Source organism: Gossypium hirsutum, chromosome A10 (assembly GCF_007990345.1).
Source record: "Gossypium hirsutum isolate 1008001.06 chromosome A10, Gossypium_hirsutum_v2.1, whole genome shotgun sequence".
Taxonomy (NCBI): domain Eukaryota; kingdom Viridiplantae; phylum Streptophyta; class Magnoliopsida; order Malvales; family Malvaceae; genus Gossypium; species Gossypium hirsutum.
The window spans coordinates 88,826,605-88,844,863 of NC_053433.1; the positions used below are offsets into that span (position 1 = coordinate 88,826,605).

Below are 18,259 nucleotides of genomic sequence, written 5' to 3' on the forward strand. Positions count from 1 at the left end.
TTAGATTGAATTTGGCAATGAAACTTAGATTGAATTTGGCAATGAAACCATGCAACCTATATACCCTCGTATTTTGAAAGAGCAAGTCATGACGTAATTCAAAGGTTTTTTGGATGGTAATTTAATCTTGTGGTTAAGAGCATCGTTTTTTTATTATAAACAATTTAAGCTTGTGCTTAGGAGCATCATATTTTGGATTTAACAGTTTAAACTCGTGCTTCTGAGGGTCATGTTTTTGATAAACAATTTAAGCTCGAGAATCATTTTTTAGATGAACAGTTAAGCTCGTGCTTAGGAGCATCATCATTTGTTTTCTTTGAGATGAACCATTTAATCTTGTGTTTAGGAGAAATATAATAGTTTAATCTTGTGGCTAGGAGTGTTGCTTTTTTATTGGATGTAACTAATGTCCAACCATGATTATTTATTTATTTTGATATCTTGGAAACAAAAAATTGCCCCCAGTCCCTTAGCAATCCATCATCTTGATTGTGCTTGGAATCAGTGCAATAAAATCAAAAGAGTAGAATTTTATGGTTCTATTCATCATATTGGTTTAAGAAATCATACCGGCTAATGCCAAGCTTGATTATGTTACATTTTCAAACCTGATTTTCCCTTCTTCATAGAGTTGTATGATCTTCTCTTTCAACGCGAAGCACTTCTAGAATGGTGGCTAATTAAATAGTGTATTTGTAATAGTTGAGATCATATACTTGATCAACTTTTTGATGTCTACCAAATTAACTAATAAATTGACTAAGCCAAGTGCACCTATCAATCAATAGTATAGCTATGGAGAGCATAAATATCGTTCCCTCGAGGACTACAATTACTGGTAATTATCATCTTTCTACTATTTAACCTAATAATTCAAGAGCTTAATTAAAATTAAATCAAACTATCTAAATTAGCTAATGAATACACAGAAGAATAAAACACACACACACAAAAAAAAATCAAATATTAACCAAGTGAAAAAAAATACCTAGGTAAGAATCTGCTTAGATTTCATCTATAGTTCTCAATCTAATTTATGCAATTTCTGTTCTTAGCTTTTTAATCCGTAGAAATCTCTAATTTATGCTAATATCTCTTTTGAGCATAAGAGCAACTAACTCTAGGTTGATTAATTAAATTTTTTTCCAAATTAAAACACATACTATTGCATTAATTTGCTCTATAGATCCCCCTATTAGATTTGAATCTAATTCGATAGATTTATGTCATTCTATTTCTAGAATTACATGCAACTCTATTCAATTATGCAGGATCTAATATCAATAAGGGTCCTCATCTTCGTTGCTAAATTCGACTCTCCATTTCCCTTACTGACACAATCTTTTAGACGAATTCACCAACATTACACTCCTTAGGTGACCTTTTCTCTTTACACTAGAGGCTGCCTAATCTTCATCTGTACCAACAATTACATGTATGGTCCTTCTTACCTTTTGCTTGCCCTTATCCTCAGTATGCAAACTTTGGCCTTGTTGAGTGACACTTTGAGCCATAAAGTCCGTGAGCTCGTCATTCCTCATCGCTTCTTCAATAGCATCTTTTAAAAAGAAACAATCTTCAGTCTTGTGCCCCCTATCATTGTAGAAAGCACACTTGTCTCTCAAATCTAACCTTCTTAGTTTGTGCCTCATAGGGGAAGGAGCAGGCAAGATACCCAGGCTTTTTACTTGATTCAGAATATAAGTACAAGTAAAATTCAAAAGAAGATAAGCTTCAAACTTACCCTAGGGGATGTACCTCTTCATGCGCTCTAGTTAGGCTCTTGGAGATGCCTTAGGTGACTTATTTTGGTAACACCCCAAACCCGGCCTAGACGTTATGGTCGAATTTGGCGATGTCACATGGAATGGAATTTTGAAAACTAATTTATTACGATAAAACTATGTTCGTTTATTACTCCTATTAGTTTTGGAAACCACTTACTCATCTAGTCGATTGTTTTAAAACACAATTCGTTGCGGAAGCTTTACAAATAATTTATTCTAAGTAAAATAGTTTATTTCATGGAAAACCTTGGTTATTAGAAAAATCCGTATTTTGTTAAGTCTGAAGTTGTAAGCCCGTAAAAGCAATTATATTTCCAAAGTTAAAGCAAAACAGTCCATAAAGTCCAACTACATAAAAATACCCCATAATCAATAAAACCATAAACAAAAGTAAAGTAATTTAAATATGTGTGGCCACCGTCGAGTCCTTCGCTGCACCAAACCGCCAGGTCTGGGGATTACATGTATAGTTAAAATAGAAAGGGTGAGTTTACGTAAACTCAGTGTGTAATCTCCACAGATAACATACATGCAGTCAATCACAATCAAACAATCAAATGCAGTCTGGGCCTAAGCCCATTTCAGTCTCAGTAGCAGTTCGGGCCTTAGCCCCTTTCAGTTTAGTATCAGATATGCATTAGGGCTTTAGCCCATCACAGTGATAGTAATGCAAATAGTAATCAATAAACAGAGTCCTACCCAACCAGCCTCTATACACCATCTCCGTGCAACCCTACACTCCATGTGGGGATTAAATCAACCTACCCATCCCTACACTCTGATGCGAGCGCGCCCAACGGTTCAGCTAGTTCGAGTAAAGATCATCTGACGCTACCACAAGGCCCTATCACCCGAGCTCGAGCTAAGTCTTTCAAAGATTCTATTTCAGCTCTTGTAGCTCGAATTTGGGATGAAACTCAGCCCAGCCGCAGCGAGGAAGCTTATATTAACTCTTCTAGTTCACCTCGCAATTTGTTACTAGTTCAGATTCAGCTCATGTCCAGCTTTCCAGCTCGAGTCCAGCTTACGAGTCCGAACCTAGCTCGGATTTAGCTCACGAGCTTACCCCTAGCTCATTACTAGCTCATGCACCTATATCTCGTTTCAGCTCAATTGAGCTCATTTTTATTTTTCTAGCTTTGCATTTTTAATTAATTAAATAAATTGCACGTTACTTTTAGCTCAAAAAATATTAAAGTATTTAATTTGTCCAAAATCAGAACATGAAATTAATGTGTTATGCTACAGCAATTTAAAGTGTCTAAATTAGGACGAATATATTTCTTGTTATTTAGTGCAACTGAATTTAATGTGTCTTAGTTCCAGCATGTTTTTAATTTGTCCTAGCTTATTACATGATTTAAATGTGTCTTTGAGCTACTGGAATTAATGTGTCTAAGTTGAATTAATGAGCTGAATTAATATAGGTGCAGGTACATTGTGGGGATGACAGTAAAGCTAGATAGCTACTGTTTTCTCTTCTCCAAGAGGCATGATTGTTCGGTTATTGCAACAGCCACCTCAACCTGCTGTTTGTTCTTTTCAAAGTGTCCGGTCAGCTCTCCAAATCAATTTGAATGTTTTCACATTTACTGAACATTCCTTTCACACCTATAGGTTGTTTGGTTTAGTGTGTTCATATAAGGGAGGCTGCTCACATTCAGTTTCACACTTAAAGGTCTATTGAGGGGCTCCAAGTTGCCTTTAATTAGCTCAACACTTTTTAGCTAACTAAGGCTGTCCAATTAATGAAGTACACCCCCTTGGCCGAATTCAAGCTTGCCCATTCATCTCATTTCAGCTCCTCTATAATTGTTCAGCTACTAGAAGCTTTAAGAGGCTATCCATTAACGTTTTCCATGGCTGAGATGTTTCAAGGAATTTTCCTAAATATATTCTGGAATTTTCTAACTTAATTAGGCTGAAAAAAAAGGTTGTTCAGCTAGCTTAAGTTGGCTATTCGGCTAGCCTTCTAAATGCTATAAATAGCTAGTTCATTTCTTTGTTTAAAAACTTTTAACTCTTTGTTAATGTTATGCTGCCAAAATTGTGAGGCAACTTTTTCTCCATTTCGTTCAAAGATTCGATTGGCTTTCCTAGCGATCTAGCTGCGTCAACCGTTTCCTTTGTCGAACCTGAACTTATAACTACCCATAGTGTGGCGTTCGAACAATACCGAGGTTCCTATCTTGTTAGATAGTGGGTCGAGGTTTCCTTCACCAAACCTAAACCAAACTCAAAGGGCCTATAAACAACGGGTCAATACCATATCGGTATTGGTTCTTGTTTGCACTTTTTGTTCAATCCATATTTCTTTTAAACCCATTTCTTCTTTACCAAATCGAACCTAAACCGACCAATTCGTTCATATCCCTTCGTTCATACCATTTCATTCCTACCATTTCGTTCGTACCCCTCTTTCTTCTTCGGCCATTCCTTCAACTCAACTAAACCTAACGTAACTTCTTGTTGACGATCGAGCAATTACTAATACAACTCGACTCACCCAAGGCGGATCGTATCACACTCTAGGTAGTACCAAATGTGACACTAAATAGTGGTTTACAGCTGAGCTGCTAGTATGTTAGGCTTAGGAGCCTTTCAGTATACTTCTTCCAAATAAAATCAACCCAACCCAACCCTATGCAATGCAACATACAATAGAATGTCATGCTATCACAGATCTATCAGATAAACATAAAGTTCAGTACATATGCTTATATATATAACATGCTCAGTACATAATTCACATTATCAATTTCACATAGATAAGGTTCTAAGTAGTGCTTATCGACCCTACGGAAGGTTCACAGTCGCCTTGAGTGACCCGTGCAACCTTAACAAGCATTTCAATAAAAATGGGCTTACACGCCCATGTGAGCCCACACGGCCCAAATTTACCTTTGTCGTGTGGATCACACGGCTTGGCCCAAAATCCCACACGCCCATGTGGCCCACATGACCCAAGTCAGTCCAGCCCGTGTGTCACATACGGCCTGCCTGGCCATTTTATGGCCGTGTCATGCGCGCGCGGCCTGGCCTTGTCGAACACACGTCCGTGTTCCATCACACGGCCTACCACACAAGTGACCACACGCCCGTGTGGTGCCGACGTGAGGTTTTTGGCTTTCACTGAAACTTTATTTTTTGTGCAATCGAATACACACCTGTATCGTTTTTTACGCAAAAGCCACTCCCAAGTACTCCAAGGCTTAAAATCGAAATACCAATATCAATTTTAGCAATTTTTAAGCGAACTCAATAATTAGATATGAATAGAACTCAGCTTACCACTAACAATAGCTCCCCGAAAATGATACCAAGACACGATATATGCGATTTATCACCCACAACCTCCTTCTACGCCATTAACAGAAGAATAAATGCATTACTAAGTAATCACTATCAACCATAACGGAAGAGACGAGGGAGACTTATCAAACTGGAATCAAAATACACATCTATCGAGCGGTTTAAACTTACCTTCGACCGAACCACCACGATTCTCACGAATCCAAAATCTCCAGCAATCGATTATAAGTCCTTAAATCTTCCCGAAATAGACATTAACGAACTCCCATTAATCACTAACTTAAAAGCAGTAAATAGAAACTTAATCAACAGAAACTTACCGAAAATGGGAAGAAAATCGTTGTACAGGAAGGACGCAAAATAAAAACTGAATTTGAAAAGAGAATAATGGTTAAACTGAAACACTAACCCAATCCCTTAATTCGCTCTCCACACTTCCTACTACACATCCACTATTCGGTATTTTAGGTCAGTTCAAATTCCTACATGACACAAATAGAAAAAATAACTCTCTTGTACGTACAGGGATTCGAACTCAAGACCACCAGCATACCAACACACTACTTAACCACTAGACCAGTAAGCTCATTCTGATATAAGCTTATCAACAATTAAGTAAAAGCCTTTTGACCAAATATTGGGTTTTAATCATAAAAATACTAAAATTTTCCCAAGTCATGGCTTGAACTTGGGACCTCCTACACATACCCAGAACACTTAACCACTGAAGCAGATACATATTTGTGTTACACATTCGCAAAAACAAAAATTTAAATTTTGAGGCGTTACATTTTGTGGTTGTGCTCTCTATTGTCTCTCATTCTGTACACGTAAAGACTGATGAGTTGGCCCCTATCTCTACTTTTGAACTACCTGTCATCCTTCTGGAATGTGCCATGCACTACTCTTTTTATTTCTTTAGCTCCAGCGAACTTGTAGGCCCTTTTATATAAATCTTCCAAACTTTGAGGCCTATTATTAGTGAAGGAATACTATACATACTCATTCTGTACTCCTATAAAAAAGGTATCAATAGCCCATTGATCTTGAAGGTTTTTAGTGTTCAATATTACTGCGTGTAAACACTTCACATAATCTTGTAAAGACTCTCCTTTCCTCTACTTCACAGACATTAGACCCATGGCAGTGCTCATAATTATCCGGTGTGCCCTAAACTATCTTAAGAACATATGACCCAACTAAGAGAAACTTCGAATGGACCCTTGGAGAAGAGACAAATACCAATATTTCGCATTCCCCTTGAGCATCATAGAGAAAGCTACACTTCGGGAAATCAGAAGCCCCAAACACATTCATGTAGTTATTATACTGCATAAGGTGAGCTTGTGAGTCCCTCTTTCCTTCAAACATATCCTTAGGTACCTTAAAATCAGATGGTCGTGTTGCAGGCCATGTGCTAGCCCATGTAACAATTGAAATACCCTCACACGGTCGTGTCTCAGACCATGTGGATACTGCACTTAAACATGCTCAGGGCATACGCTTGTGTGGGTTGCCCGTGTGTGACACATGACCGTGTGACAGCCCGTGTGTATCCAAAATTAGCCCAAAACATGCTCTTTTCTTCTTCCATATGCATACATAACTAAACATACTCAAACATACAATCAAATATGTCATTTGACTCCTTCAATATTAATCTACTCATGTAATATAATCAATCCTAAGCCTAACCAATATGTCATCATAGACACCTCAATATTTCATTACAATTCACTTCCATATTTTCATTTACAAAGCACAACCAACACATCAAAATCTTACATCTATATCATTTCATATCATTAGTCATCATAATGTCATTGTAGTTCGTTCTTTATCAACAAATTCTACCTTAGTAAAACATACATACCTACATAGGTTATCCAAACACAAAACACAAGTTAAAGATATAATTTACACAAACCAAATACTTATGCATCATATCTAAAAGGGGTCTTATTACATGCCATATATACCAAACCAAAATCTAAGTCTACTAAAAATTCCAGGATAGTGTGATTTTTCGAGCTGATTCAACCTCACGATCCACAAAATGTATCTACAAGAAATAAAACAAATAATATGAGTAAGCTTTCATAAAGCTTAGTAAGTTTGTTGGTTGAACAGTAAAGCTTACCGAATTAACATAATAATAATTCAAATAAAAGATTAATAAACAAATTTTCTGTCAACGAGGTTATTATCAAAATTCCTGTCAATCACAGCTCCCAACATGTGAGTAATGCTCAAACATTAGTTCAAATCAAAATTTCACATTTCAATAACATTCCCATTTCTTACTATCACAATGATAATCTTTTTAACATATAATAATACAACATTTACCACTTTTACACATATATACTATTAAAAACCACTTACCGTTTCGCACATCACATTTATATCCTCATTTGTTTCCATCCAATTAATACTGTAAAGGTGATTGAAACCTCGGTACACGTTTCGTACTGTGTCATAGTCCAACTATGGTCTTACATATGTATTGCCATGGCCCTACCATGGTTTTACGTCCATAGTGCCATAACTCAGTTGTGTTCTTCTCGTCAGAATGCTATAGGCCAACTATGGTCTTACATATAAACATTGCCATTGTCCAACCATGGTCTTACGTCTATAGTTATAACGACTCGATAGTCGCGGGTGTTAGAAAATGTATTTTTGGGATTTCGTTTTCGTAATTCGAACTCGTAATATTTTCAATAAATATTAGATTTTGGTTAAGTGAATTTGCATGAATTAAGAATAATTAGGTATAAGGATTAAATTATAAATAGTGTGAAAGTTGAATTATAGATTAAAGAAAAATTAAAGGGATTAAAGAAGCAATTATGCTATTGTCCTTTAAATGAGGCGGCATAAAGGTGTAATAGTATTATAAAATTTAAGTTAAAATATATATTATAATATAAAAGCTTAAGAATTAAATATATATAAATTATAAAAGCTTAAGAATTAAATATATATATTATAAAATTATAATAAAACAAAATAAGAAAAAGAGAAAGAAAGAAGCTAAAACAAAAAGGAAAGAAAAGAAAAAAAGGGAAAGAAAGAAAGGAGAAAGACAAGGCTAGGGTTCAAAGTTTCCAAGTTCAATTGGTTAGTCAATTTAGTCCTTTTTTCTTGTAAGTTTTATGTGTTGGAATCTCGATGTTAAATACTATGCGACCTATGTCGAAATTTTAGAAATTATTGAGTTTTTAAGTGTTGTTAATGTTGAATAATTTTAGTATTAGGGATTAAATTGATAGATTTTTAAGTTAGAAATGAAAAAGGATTTAATTGTAGAATAAATTGTAAAATTTGAGTAATAGGGACTAAATTGTGAAAATTTTGAAATTTAGGTATTTAAGTGAAAATAGGGAGTTAAATTTAGTTTAAAGTGGAATTTTTATGAAAATATAAGATTAATTGTGAAGAAATAAAATTAGTTTTGTTTTAGGGACTAAATTAGAATTTAGGCAAATATTGAGTAAAAATTAAAATTTTCAATATGAAATTAAATTGTGTTGTATTGATGAATTTTAATTGTTTTAATTCCGTAGCTAATGTTGTACCGGAATCCTCGACTGAAAATGGGAAAGATAAAGTCGATGAGGAATAGCTCGGAATTTCTGGTTTGTATTTCTATAATCTGAACTTAGTTATTAATTGTTGTATTTTTAATTTAATGCATATGGTAAGTGTTAAGGTGAGTATTTGACCTTTGTCACTGAATTGATCTCCAATTCAGCATCCAACAACGATCTCGAACTCAAATTTGGTGATGTCTATCTTTTGTTTCGGCATGTACCCAGGGTGTTTAAATAATAGCTATTTTGTGGTTTGATAGTAAATGAAGTTATAAGTTTAATATTGGTTTGGTATATACATATAAACATTTGTTTGTTTTTGAAGTTTTATTATGGCATGTTAAATTGATGTTTAAATATTTATAAACTAGGTAAAATGGATGAAATTAGGTATGTTTATAATTTGAATTTAAATTCATGCTTTGATGATTTGTGTTGATGATATAATTGTGGTACCAATGAGGGTACATTGGTTAGGCACTTAGGATGATTGTTTTGACATGTTTGGAATGTGCTTGATTGTGTTCTGAACTGGTTAAACGAATGGTTCTTAAGTTACTTAATGTCCAAACTTGCATGGAATTGGAAACGTCTTGTTTAAGGTACATTTTGAGTCCATGCGGCCAGACACACGGGTGTGTTACTCAGCCGTGTGAGACACGCGGTTAGCATACGGCTATGTGAACCCTGCAGCTTTAAAATTTTTTAATATTTTTTGAAAATTCCTCTGAGTTTCCTAATTAGTCCCAATTTGTTTCTAACACGTATTTTGGGCCTCGAGGGTTTGAATAAGGGATAATATATATGAGTTTGATTGGTTTATGACTTGAATATTATATAATATGAAATGTTTAAAATTTATGTCTGTTTGATTGGTAAACTCCGGTAATGCTCCGTAACCCAGTTCCGGGGAGGGATACGAGTTGAGGGTGTTACAATAGTTTCATAACCCTGTTATGATCTTATCATTAGAATGCCATAGCCTAGTTGTTTTCTTACATATAAACACTGCCATGGTCCAACCATGGTGTTATGTTTGAATAATCGCCATAGCCTCGCTATGGTTTTACGTGCGAATACAGGCTGTCTCCATTGATATTAGGAAATTATCATTTTTGTAACTTTTTACAATTCCTGTTCTATCAAAAAATCAAATTAATATTTCTAATTTTACATCATTTAAACTCTAATATTCATAAAAAATTAGAAATATAATTGAGGTCATATTAAATGAACTTACAGGACTAATTTGTAGTAATGGCTTAGGGTATTTCAATCAGTGATCGACGTAATATCAGTTCATTATTTTCATTTTCAATTACACACATCAATATAATCTAACATTATGCAATTAGGTTCATATATTAAACTTAAAAATGTACTAAAATTAAAACGAACGAACTTACTTGACTAAATTGCAGCAATGACAAATGTACAGAAACTATTCGATAATTTTCTCTTTTCTTCGGTTTTCCACTCATTCTTGATCTAAAATAATGTTTTCATTCAATTAAATAATTTCAACACTAAAATTAACTTATTTTATGCAATTAATTTCTTTTTAATATTTTATGAAATTGCCCCCTATATTTCACTTTTATTCAATTTACTCCCTAAGCCCCAAACATGCAATTTAACCATTTTTTCTTAAAATCCAATTCAGCCGAACCATCTATGACTCCCAACAGTCCATATTTGCAATTATTTCACATATAGTACATGTTTTTTTACCACTTTAATAATTTAGTCCTTAAACGTTAAAATCATCTAAAATCACTTTACAAAATAGTCCTATCTAACAACCAAGCTTAATAATCTAACATAAAACTTCATAAACATCTCAATTTCATTAATGGCATAATCCTCAACATTTGAAAATTATACTAATTATTCCTCGAGTTAGCTAAGTTAAGCTAATACGAGCTTAAAAACATAAAAATTACTAAAAACGGACGACATTTGCTTACTCGATATGAGAACCAAAGTTAACCAAACTCCCTCCTATGACTTCTTAGGTTTCAGTTCAAAATTATGAAGAAGATGATAAGTTAAAAATGATTTTAACTTGTTTTCTTTATTATATTTCATTTAATTACCAATTTACTAATTTGCCCTTCCTAATTACTCATAATTTTCAACATTTATAAGCCTAATACCGTCCTCTATCCCTTCTAATGGTATATTTACCATTCAAGGAGAGTTTAATTGCACAATTGGTCCTTCAATTTTATTAAATTCCAACTAAACAAACTTAAATTTCAATTTAATCATAACTAATTAGGACTAAATGAGAAATAGCCCAAAAGTTAGTGGATTTAATCATATCCATTGTAAGGACTTTTTGACCATGGTTTAATTACCATTTTGGTCCCTTTACTATTTTAAATCAAAAGCAATTAACTTTGACCTTTCTTACAATTTAATATTTTTACCGCAATTAAGCAAATAAATCGTCAAAATTATTAGACCAAACCTTAATTCATATATAATACGATTTTGTAAATATTTAATAAAAATATTTACGACCTTAAATTACGGAAACGAGGTCCTAATACATCATTTTCAATAACCACTTAACTTTTAAATCGAACCACTTATACTAACTTCTAATTCTATTGGTTAAAATTCCTTATATCAAAATTTATTATTAAATTACTATTGACTTGTATAACTTAAATACTAATTATACGAACTTACTCGTTGGACTTGTGGCCCTGAAACGACTGAAAAACAGGTTATTACAAAATAGTTACGTCCTATCGTAGAGCATCCATCTCACTCTACCACTCATTTGCATGCACGCAAGTACCTTCCTCCTGCATGGCTACATTGTCATGAATATCAGAGTTGTCAGATTGTACCTTTCTTATGAGCTCTTCATTCTGCTTTAAGAGTTCTTGATGAAACGTTTGCTACTACTCGAACCTCACGTTTTGTAGGGCCATTTTCTCCTGAAGAGCGAGAAATTGCTGCGATGATGTTTTTTAACCAGAAGAGAATGGTAACCCCTAGCCTAAAGGAAAATTCAAATCAAAGGAGTTTGAGGCACCCAAATTTTTCGATTGGTCAGCAAACCAACTGACAAACAAGTTTGCTTTGGTGGGTTGGCCACTTGCCCTCGAAGCTCTAGCTTGTCCTGATGAAAAGTTGACAAGAAAATTTTTGTCTGGGAAAGCCATTGTAGTTATTACAAACTGAAAGAAAATTTGATGATTAGAAGTCTGTTCAAGTTCATCGCAACAAATTGTTGAGTGTTTTTGTGGTGTGTCCTCATGATGGGGAGAATCGAGTATTTGTAAGATACAATTACTGTTCATTGAAATGACGTCTTAAGTATGCTCCATGCACACTAACACGTATATTATCCTAGACTTAATACGTGTCTGTCAGTCAACTCACTTGACTTCGCATCCTCTGCTTGCAAACACCCAAGAACATAGGAACTTGGCTTGCGAGCCCTCCTCGCGAGTCCTTAATGTATCCACCTTGTAGGGCGCAGACTCAAGTCGCGGGTTGACAATTCAAGTTATATTCAAATTTCGGATCGATAATAGAAAGTAACATAATAAATTTGTGAAAGTAATTAATGCCTTTTCTGGTTGGGCCTTTGTGAATATATATGAACATTGTAACTAACATTTTCCCTTTTCTGGTGAACAAAAACTAACAATTAATCATGATGGAGTTGATATGAAGACACAATCAATGGTGTCTTAACGAGGATAAAAGTGATACAGCTCTTACATTATATGAATTGCACTTTGGCATATTTTACCAAACAAGTTTTTTTTTCCGTTAAATGAACAATTAACAATGAGACGTATGCAAGTAGAAAACCATAATAGGATGTAGTAATGATGGTTTTTCATATATCTTATTTTATTTTGTTGAGGTGTTTTTAGATTTTGATTGTTTGTAAAGAACAAATTATAAGAAAATGGAAGAGAATAAGAAAAGTGACTTTGTATCATCAACTTGGAAAAAAAGAAACCTTTGAAAGCAGAGGGCTTAATTTTGTATTGTTATACTTTTGTCTCCTCTGATAGGGAAAAGTGTGATTCCATTATTTTTAATAATAACAAAATAAAAAATAAAAAAAATCTCATAATGCCATACCTCCTAAATTTTCAAAGTGTTTGGATCTATCCCCACCTGGCGCAAGCGAGCACAATCCATCCAAACATTTCACTATTCTTGTTTTGAAGATAAATAGATTTTTTATTGAAACAAAATAAAATTATTTGATAAGTAATTTTTTTTAGTATCTTTTATGTTTACAATTTGTATCTATTCTAAATAATAATATTATCTTTAAAGTTTAAATTTATATTTTTTCCTTAAAAATATAATTTATTTTATAATTACATTAAATATTTATTGATACATATAAATCTATTTCATCTAAAATTTTTAAAAATAAATTCATTTACTCATTTCAGATTTAGGAAATCATATATAAACAACTAGGATATATAATAATAATTTTTGGTATAACTATGATTTAAATTTAAATTATTAATGTGAATACCGGACAATTTAAAATATAATATGCAATAATTTTTAATTAGATTTATAGAATTAAAAAAAAAAGTGAAGTGGTAATGTACCTAAGTATCAAAGATTTACCTAAAAGAAAATATCCACGATAATCCAAAAATAAATAAATAAATAAGCTAAAAACTAAAAAAAAAACTTCCGGCACATATGACATGGAGTTTGAGTACTGTTCCATGTGAAGCTTTTTTCTTTTTTTTTTCATTACTTTCTTTCTCTCTCTTTCCCTCTTTATATAAGGTGTGATGGGCAGACAACTTTTCCTTCACCACTCGTCCCTTTCTCCTTAACAGTTTGAGGCAGCGAATTAACCCAACAAAACCCAACCTCTGGGTATGGGTTTACTGCTCCTCTTCCGCTTCTCTCTCTTAGTCTTATTGTTTTTTCTTTTACAGCACTCACCAACAAAAGGTGAGGATTTCAATGCCATAAATAATACCAATGCCAGTGGCAGAACCAGAAGCTTAGCTTCTAACTGCAACTGGTTCAGAGGCAAGTGGGTTTATGACCCTTCCTATCCTCTCTACGACCCCTACAAGTGCCCCTTCATCGAGGGTGAATTCGACTGCCAAAAATATGGTCGACCTGATAACACGTATCTGAAATACCGATGGCAACCCTTCTCCTGCAGTCTCCCCAGGTCAGCTTGCTTACCATTCATTATAATTACAATTACACCCTATTTGTATATAGGAGTATAAAGTTTGGAATATTAGGTTCAATGGGCTGTATTTCTTGAGGAAATGGAGAGGAAACAAGATCATGTTCGTGGGTGACTCACTCAGCTTGAATCAATTCCAGTCTTTGACATGTATGATTCAGGCCTGGGTTCCAAATTCCCAGATTTCATACATCAAACGAGATGGTCTTACTTCAGTTACCTTTCTGGTCAGTTTTTGATTTCTTGCTATGCTTCTTGTACACTTAGAATATATATATTTTTTAGTTACAATGATTGCTTTGAATCTGGGCTGTGGCATGCATTCATGTCTGTCATCTCCTTTATCTTTTTCAATCTTGTTGCCTTTTGATTTTCTTGGATTTCAAATCCTTTTTTCGGTGCATGGGTGGAAAGGAATAGTAATTATAATCCTTGGTTTAAAATGGGCAGTAAAATTTTGACTACTTAAAAACTTTTAAGAATAAATATATTGAAAGTAAAATTGAAGTAGATTTTTATAAACATGAATTAGGACAAAAGAGTACTTCCCATAAACTTGGTGCTACAGTTGTCAAAGTTTGCTACGACTCTATTTTGGAGGCTTCAAAATTATATAGATTTTCACTCTGAATGTTAAAAATGGTTGAACATAAATGTTTTAGTAGAGGATTAATATATTAGCTTTAGGAAAAGACAAATCTGAGGAGTAGCTGTTTTGTTGTTGAAAACTAATACGGAGATAGGTAAGTGTGCATTAAAAGTGGAGCGTGATTGGTGGACGCCCTTACTTTAGACCGGGATATCACATGTCAAGATCTTAAGTTTACTGCACCCTTCCTTTATTTTAACATTTCGATTTCCGGATGACGTTTTTTTTTTCTTTTGTTATTAGTGCCTATATTTCGAAAAATTAGAATTTTAGTTGCTATATTTAAATGATAATGTACATGTATACAACTGAATTTGATAGTTATAATAGTCAAATTTAATATCACCAATGAAATAATTACATAAAAATGTTATTTTTAATTTTCTAAATAATAAAACTGAAATTTGAATTATGGTCAGGGTTATGATGTGAATATAATGCTGTATAGAACGCCGTACCTGGTTGACATAGTGAACCAGAAGTATGGAAGAGTGTTGAAGCTGGACTCAATCAGGGGCGGTGAATCATGGAAAGGAGTGGACATGCTGATCTTTAACACGTGGCATTGGTGGACCCACACTGGAAGAACCCAACCGTAGGATCCCTTTTTTCCTTTCAACCAGAATAAAAAAAGACTGATGTTGATAAAATAACACGTGCATTGTCTATAAGGGACGGGAATAAAACACCAACCCTGTCGTTGTGTTGCCATTATTTTATTTATGATAGTAACGCCTGAAATCTAGTTTAGTAACTACAATGATAGAAGATTATAAAAGATAATGGTAAATAATGTGATGCGGATTTGGTGCAGATTTGATTACATAGAAGACGGTGGGAAAACGTGGAAAGACATGAACCGTATGGTTGCTTTTTACAAAGGATTAACAACGTGGGCTAGATGGGTGAACCGCAATGTGGATCCTTTGAAAACCAAGGTTTTTTTCCAGGGCATTTCTCCAACCCATTATGAGTAGGCAACCAACATCACTTTCTATATCTTTTATCAATGTATACATCTTTAAATAAAAATGAAACATGTGAATTGCAGGGGAAAGGATTGGAACAAGCCAACAGAGTCCTGCTCCGGACAGACACAACCATTCTTCGGGATGAGATACCCAGGAGGCACACCCATGGCTTGGGTTGTTGTGAAGAAGGTCCTGAGTAGGATTAAGAAACCGGTGTTTTTGCTCGACGTTACCGGACTCTCTCAGTACCGAAAAGATGCACACCCGTCGGCATACAGAGGCATGGACGGCGGGACTGACTGTAGCCATTGGTGCCTTCCAGGTGTGCCAGATACTTGGAACAGTTTACTCTATGCAGCTTTTTTTTAGTGAATTTAGGCAGGAAGATGGAAAACCATTTGTTTTCCACCCTAACCAACTTCCTTTTTCTGTGATGAGCAATAAGAGAAAATAATGATATCATAATTCAACTGTAAATTTTAATTTGTTTGAACAAATTTGATTTGCTCATTCCAACTATTGTAATTTTCTTATTCTTATGCGTCATTTTTAGAAATAAATGTCAGGTAACCTTTTCTCTCATTCGTGCTTTACCTGTCATTCCTTCAAATCTCAAACTCATCAATTAGTCTCCTCTATGGGATAAAATATCTAGAATAATGCTATAAAGTTAATATATTTTATAATATATGGTATGCGTTCCTACATTATTGCAACAATCATTCTATTCTCCCACAATCGATGCACTCACATATCACTCTTACTTCAAAATATAAATTACTTGTTAAGTTAAAATACCATACTTTCAATTTAATTTTATACCATTTTCCCTTTAATTCTTAATATTTTATTAAATTCTAATTAAGTGAATTTTTTTTTAATTTTAAAATATCACACCAATAAATTTAATAAAAATTTATATCCATCTTAACAATAGAATAACTAAATTCTAAAAAATAAAAATATATAAACTAAATTCTAAATTTATTAAGAGTACAAGAAATGATGTCATATTTTATCCTACTTATTAATATTTTTTTTTCCAAATCCATATACCAAATTTTAAATTTTTTTCTCAAAAAAAAAATAAAAATAAAAGTGCTCATTTTAAGTTTCAAGTTTAATAAATACTGATATTATATTTTATTCTACTTGTTAACAAAAAATTTTCAGATCCATTTACCAACTTTTAAATTTTTTCTCAAAAAACAGAAGTTAAGAATAAAATAAAAATGCTCATTTTAAGGTTTTTTTTTTCTCGTTGTTTCAGTTTTCAAGTTTACTTCAAAACTGAATTATAATTTTTTAAAAGTTAAAATATAATTTATGTTACTATTTAAATTTTTGATTGAGTTGGTGGCGCAAGTTAACTAGACACTAATTCAATTAATGTAATTATAAAAATATTTTTTTGTATTTAAAATAATTATATTATTTGAGGATTCTTTAATCTTTTTATTTATAAAAAAAATATGAATATTGTAAAATTTGAACCCATATCAATTGCATTGGTAAAACCATAAACTTATTACTTAACCAATGTTCTATTTAAATATTTTTATACATTTTAATTTTTATTATGCACACTTTATTAACTCCATCAATTATATATTAATAATGTTGCTGATTGGACACCAACTTTGGATCGATGTATTTATTTGGTATTCTTAATTTAATGTATTTATGTGTTTAAAATTTATTTTACTCACCATTTAATCTAATTTTTTCATTCTAATATCGTAAATATTTTGTGTTATTATTAATTAATTTTAGACAATAAATTATATTATTTATACACTTGTATATTCTAAATATGTTGTTTCTAAAATTTCTAGTTTATTGTTATATGATTTAAAATTTTATAATTCAAAAAAAATTAATTATAAATCTAGCATTTTTAGATGTTAAAACATCTTATATGTCGTTCGGCCCATGCATTGTTTTTGGCCCATGGATTTAATCTATGCTTATCGTCTTTGAACCGAAAAACATTCTATTATCTTTGATAATATAATTTGAATTATAGTTTAAATAGGATTTATTTTATAAAGATGAAGTGCAGTTTCTTTAGTTCAAATGAGAATCAAAGTCCACCAACTACATCCATGCTAGTGTGTTGTGCTTTTTTTTCGCATGGTTCACATTCATCTCAACTAAAACTCCTAATTGATCAAAATAAATTCTAGCGCTATTAAAATTTGCAATCCTTCGATAAGATAGAACCCTACCTTTCATTTTTCCCTATATAGGGGATAGTCAACTCATCAATAGTAGTATTTTCTCCTTCTAATAGTAGTTGCTATAGATTATTTTCAAATTCAATAGCTATGGATTAAAGTCGATCATTCTTTTAGTAGCCTTTCTGTCGTTCACCAAGCGAGAAACAATATTAACATTTGGATTTTGGAGTGGACATTCTTACATCTTTTGAAGTTTGTTAATACGGTGTACAAAAAGGGAGGAGTATAGAGGAGAAAAGGGTGGTTACTATGAAGGTCAATTCACTCAGTCGGTGTCACACCCCCCAAAATAGGGCTTAGGAGTTTTAGGGGTATTTTAGGAATTTTGGCCTATATGAACTCGGAATTTCATAAGTTTGGTAATCGATAATGTTTTCGACAATGGTTTTCATAAAATCAAGTCAATTTTTGAAATTGAGTTTTAAATATCCTTGATTTTGAAAATAAGACTGAATTATAAAATAGTCAAAACTGAGGGTTTTTATAGCA

At 33.0% G+C, this 18,259-nt stretch overlaps 1 protein-coding gene across 1 annotated transcript; it reads left to right on the forward strand.

Annotated features, from left to right (window-relative positions):
* The first annotated feature begins 13,390 nt into the window (after positions 1-13,390).
* On the forward strand, positions 13,391-16,112 carry LOC107896859 (protein trichome birefringence-like 39). Its single transcript, XM_016822155.2, has 5 exons — positions 13,391-13,889; positions 13,966-14,137; positions 14,979-15,154; positions 15,374-15,532; positions 15,611-16,112. Exons 1-5 carry the CDS (start codon positions 13,585-13,587, stop codon positions 15,897-15,899), a joined length of 1,101 nt encoding a protein of 366 aa, XP_016677644.1. The 5' UTR covers positions 13,391-13,584; the 3' UTR covers positions 15,900-16,112.
* Positions 16,113-18,259: the final 2,147 nt, after the last annotated feature.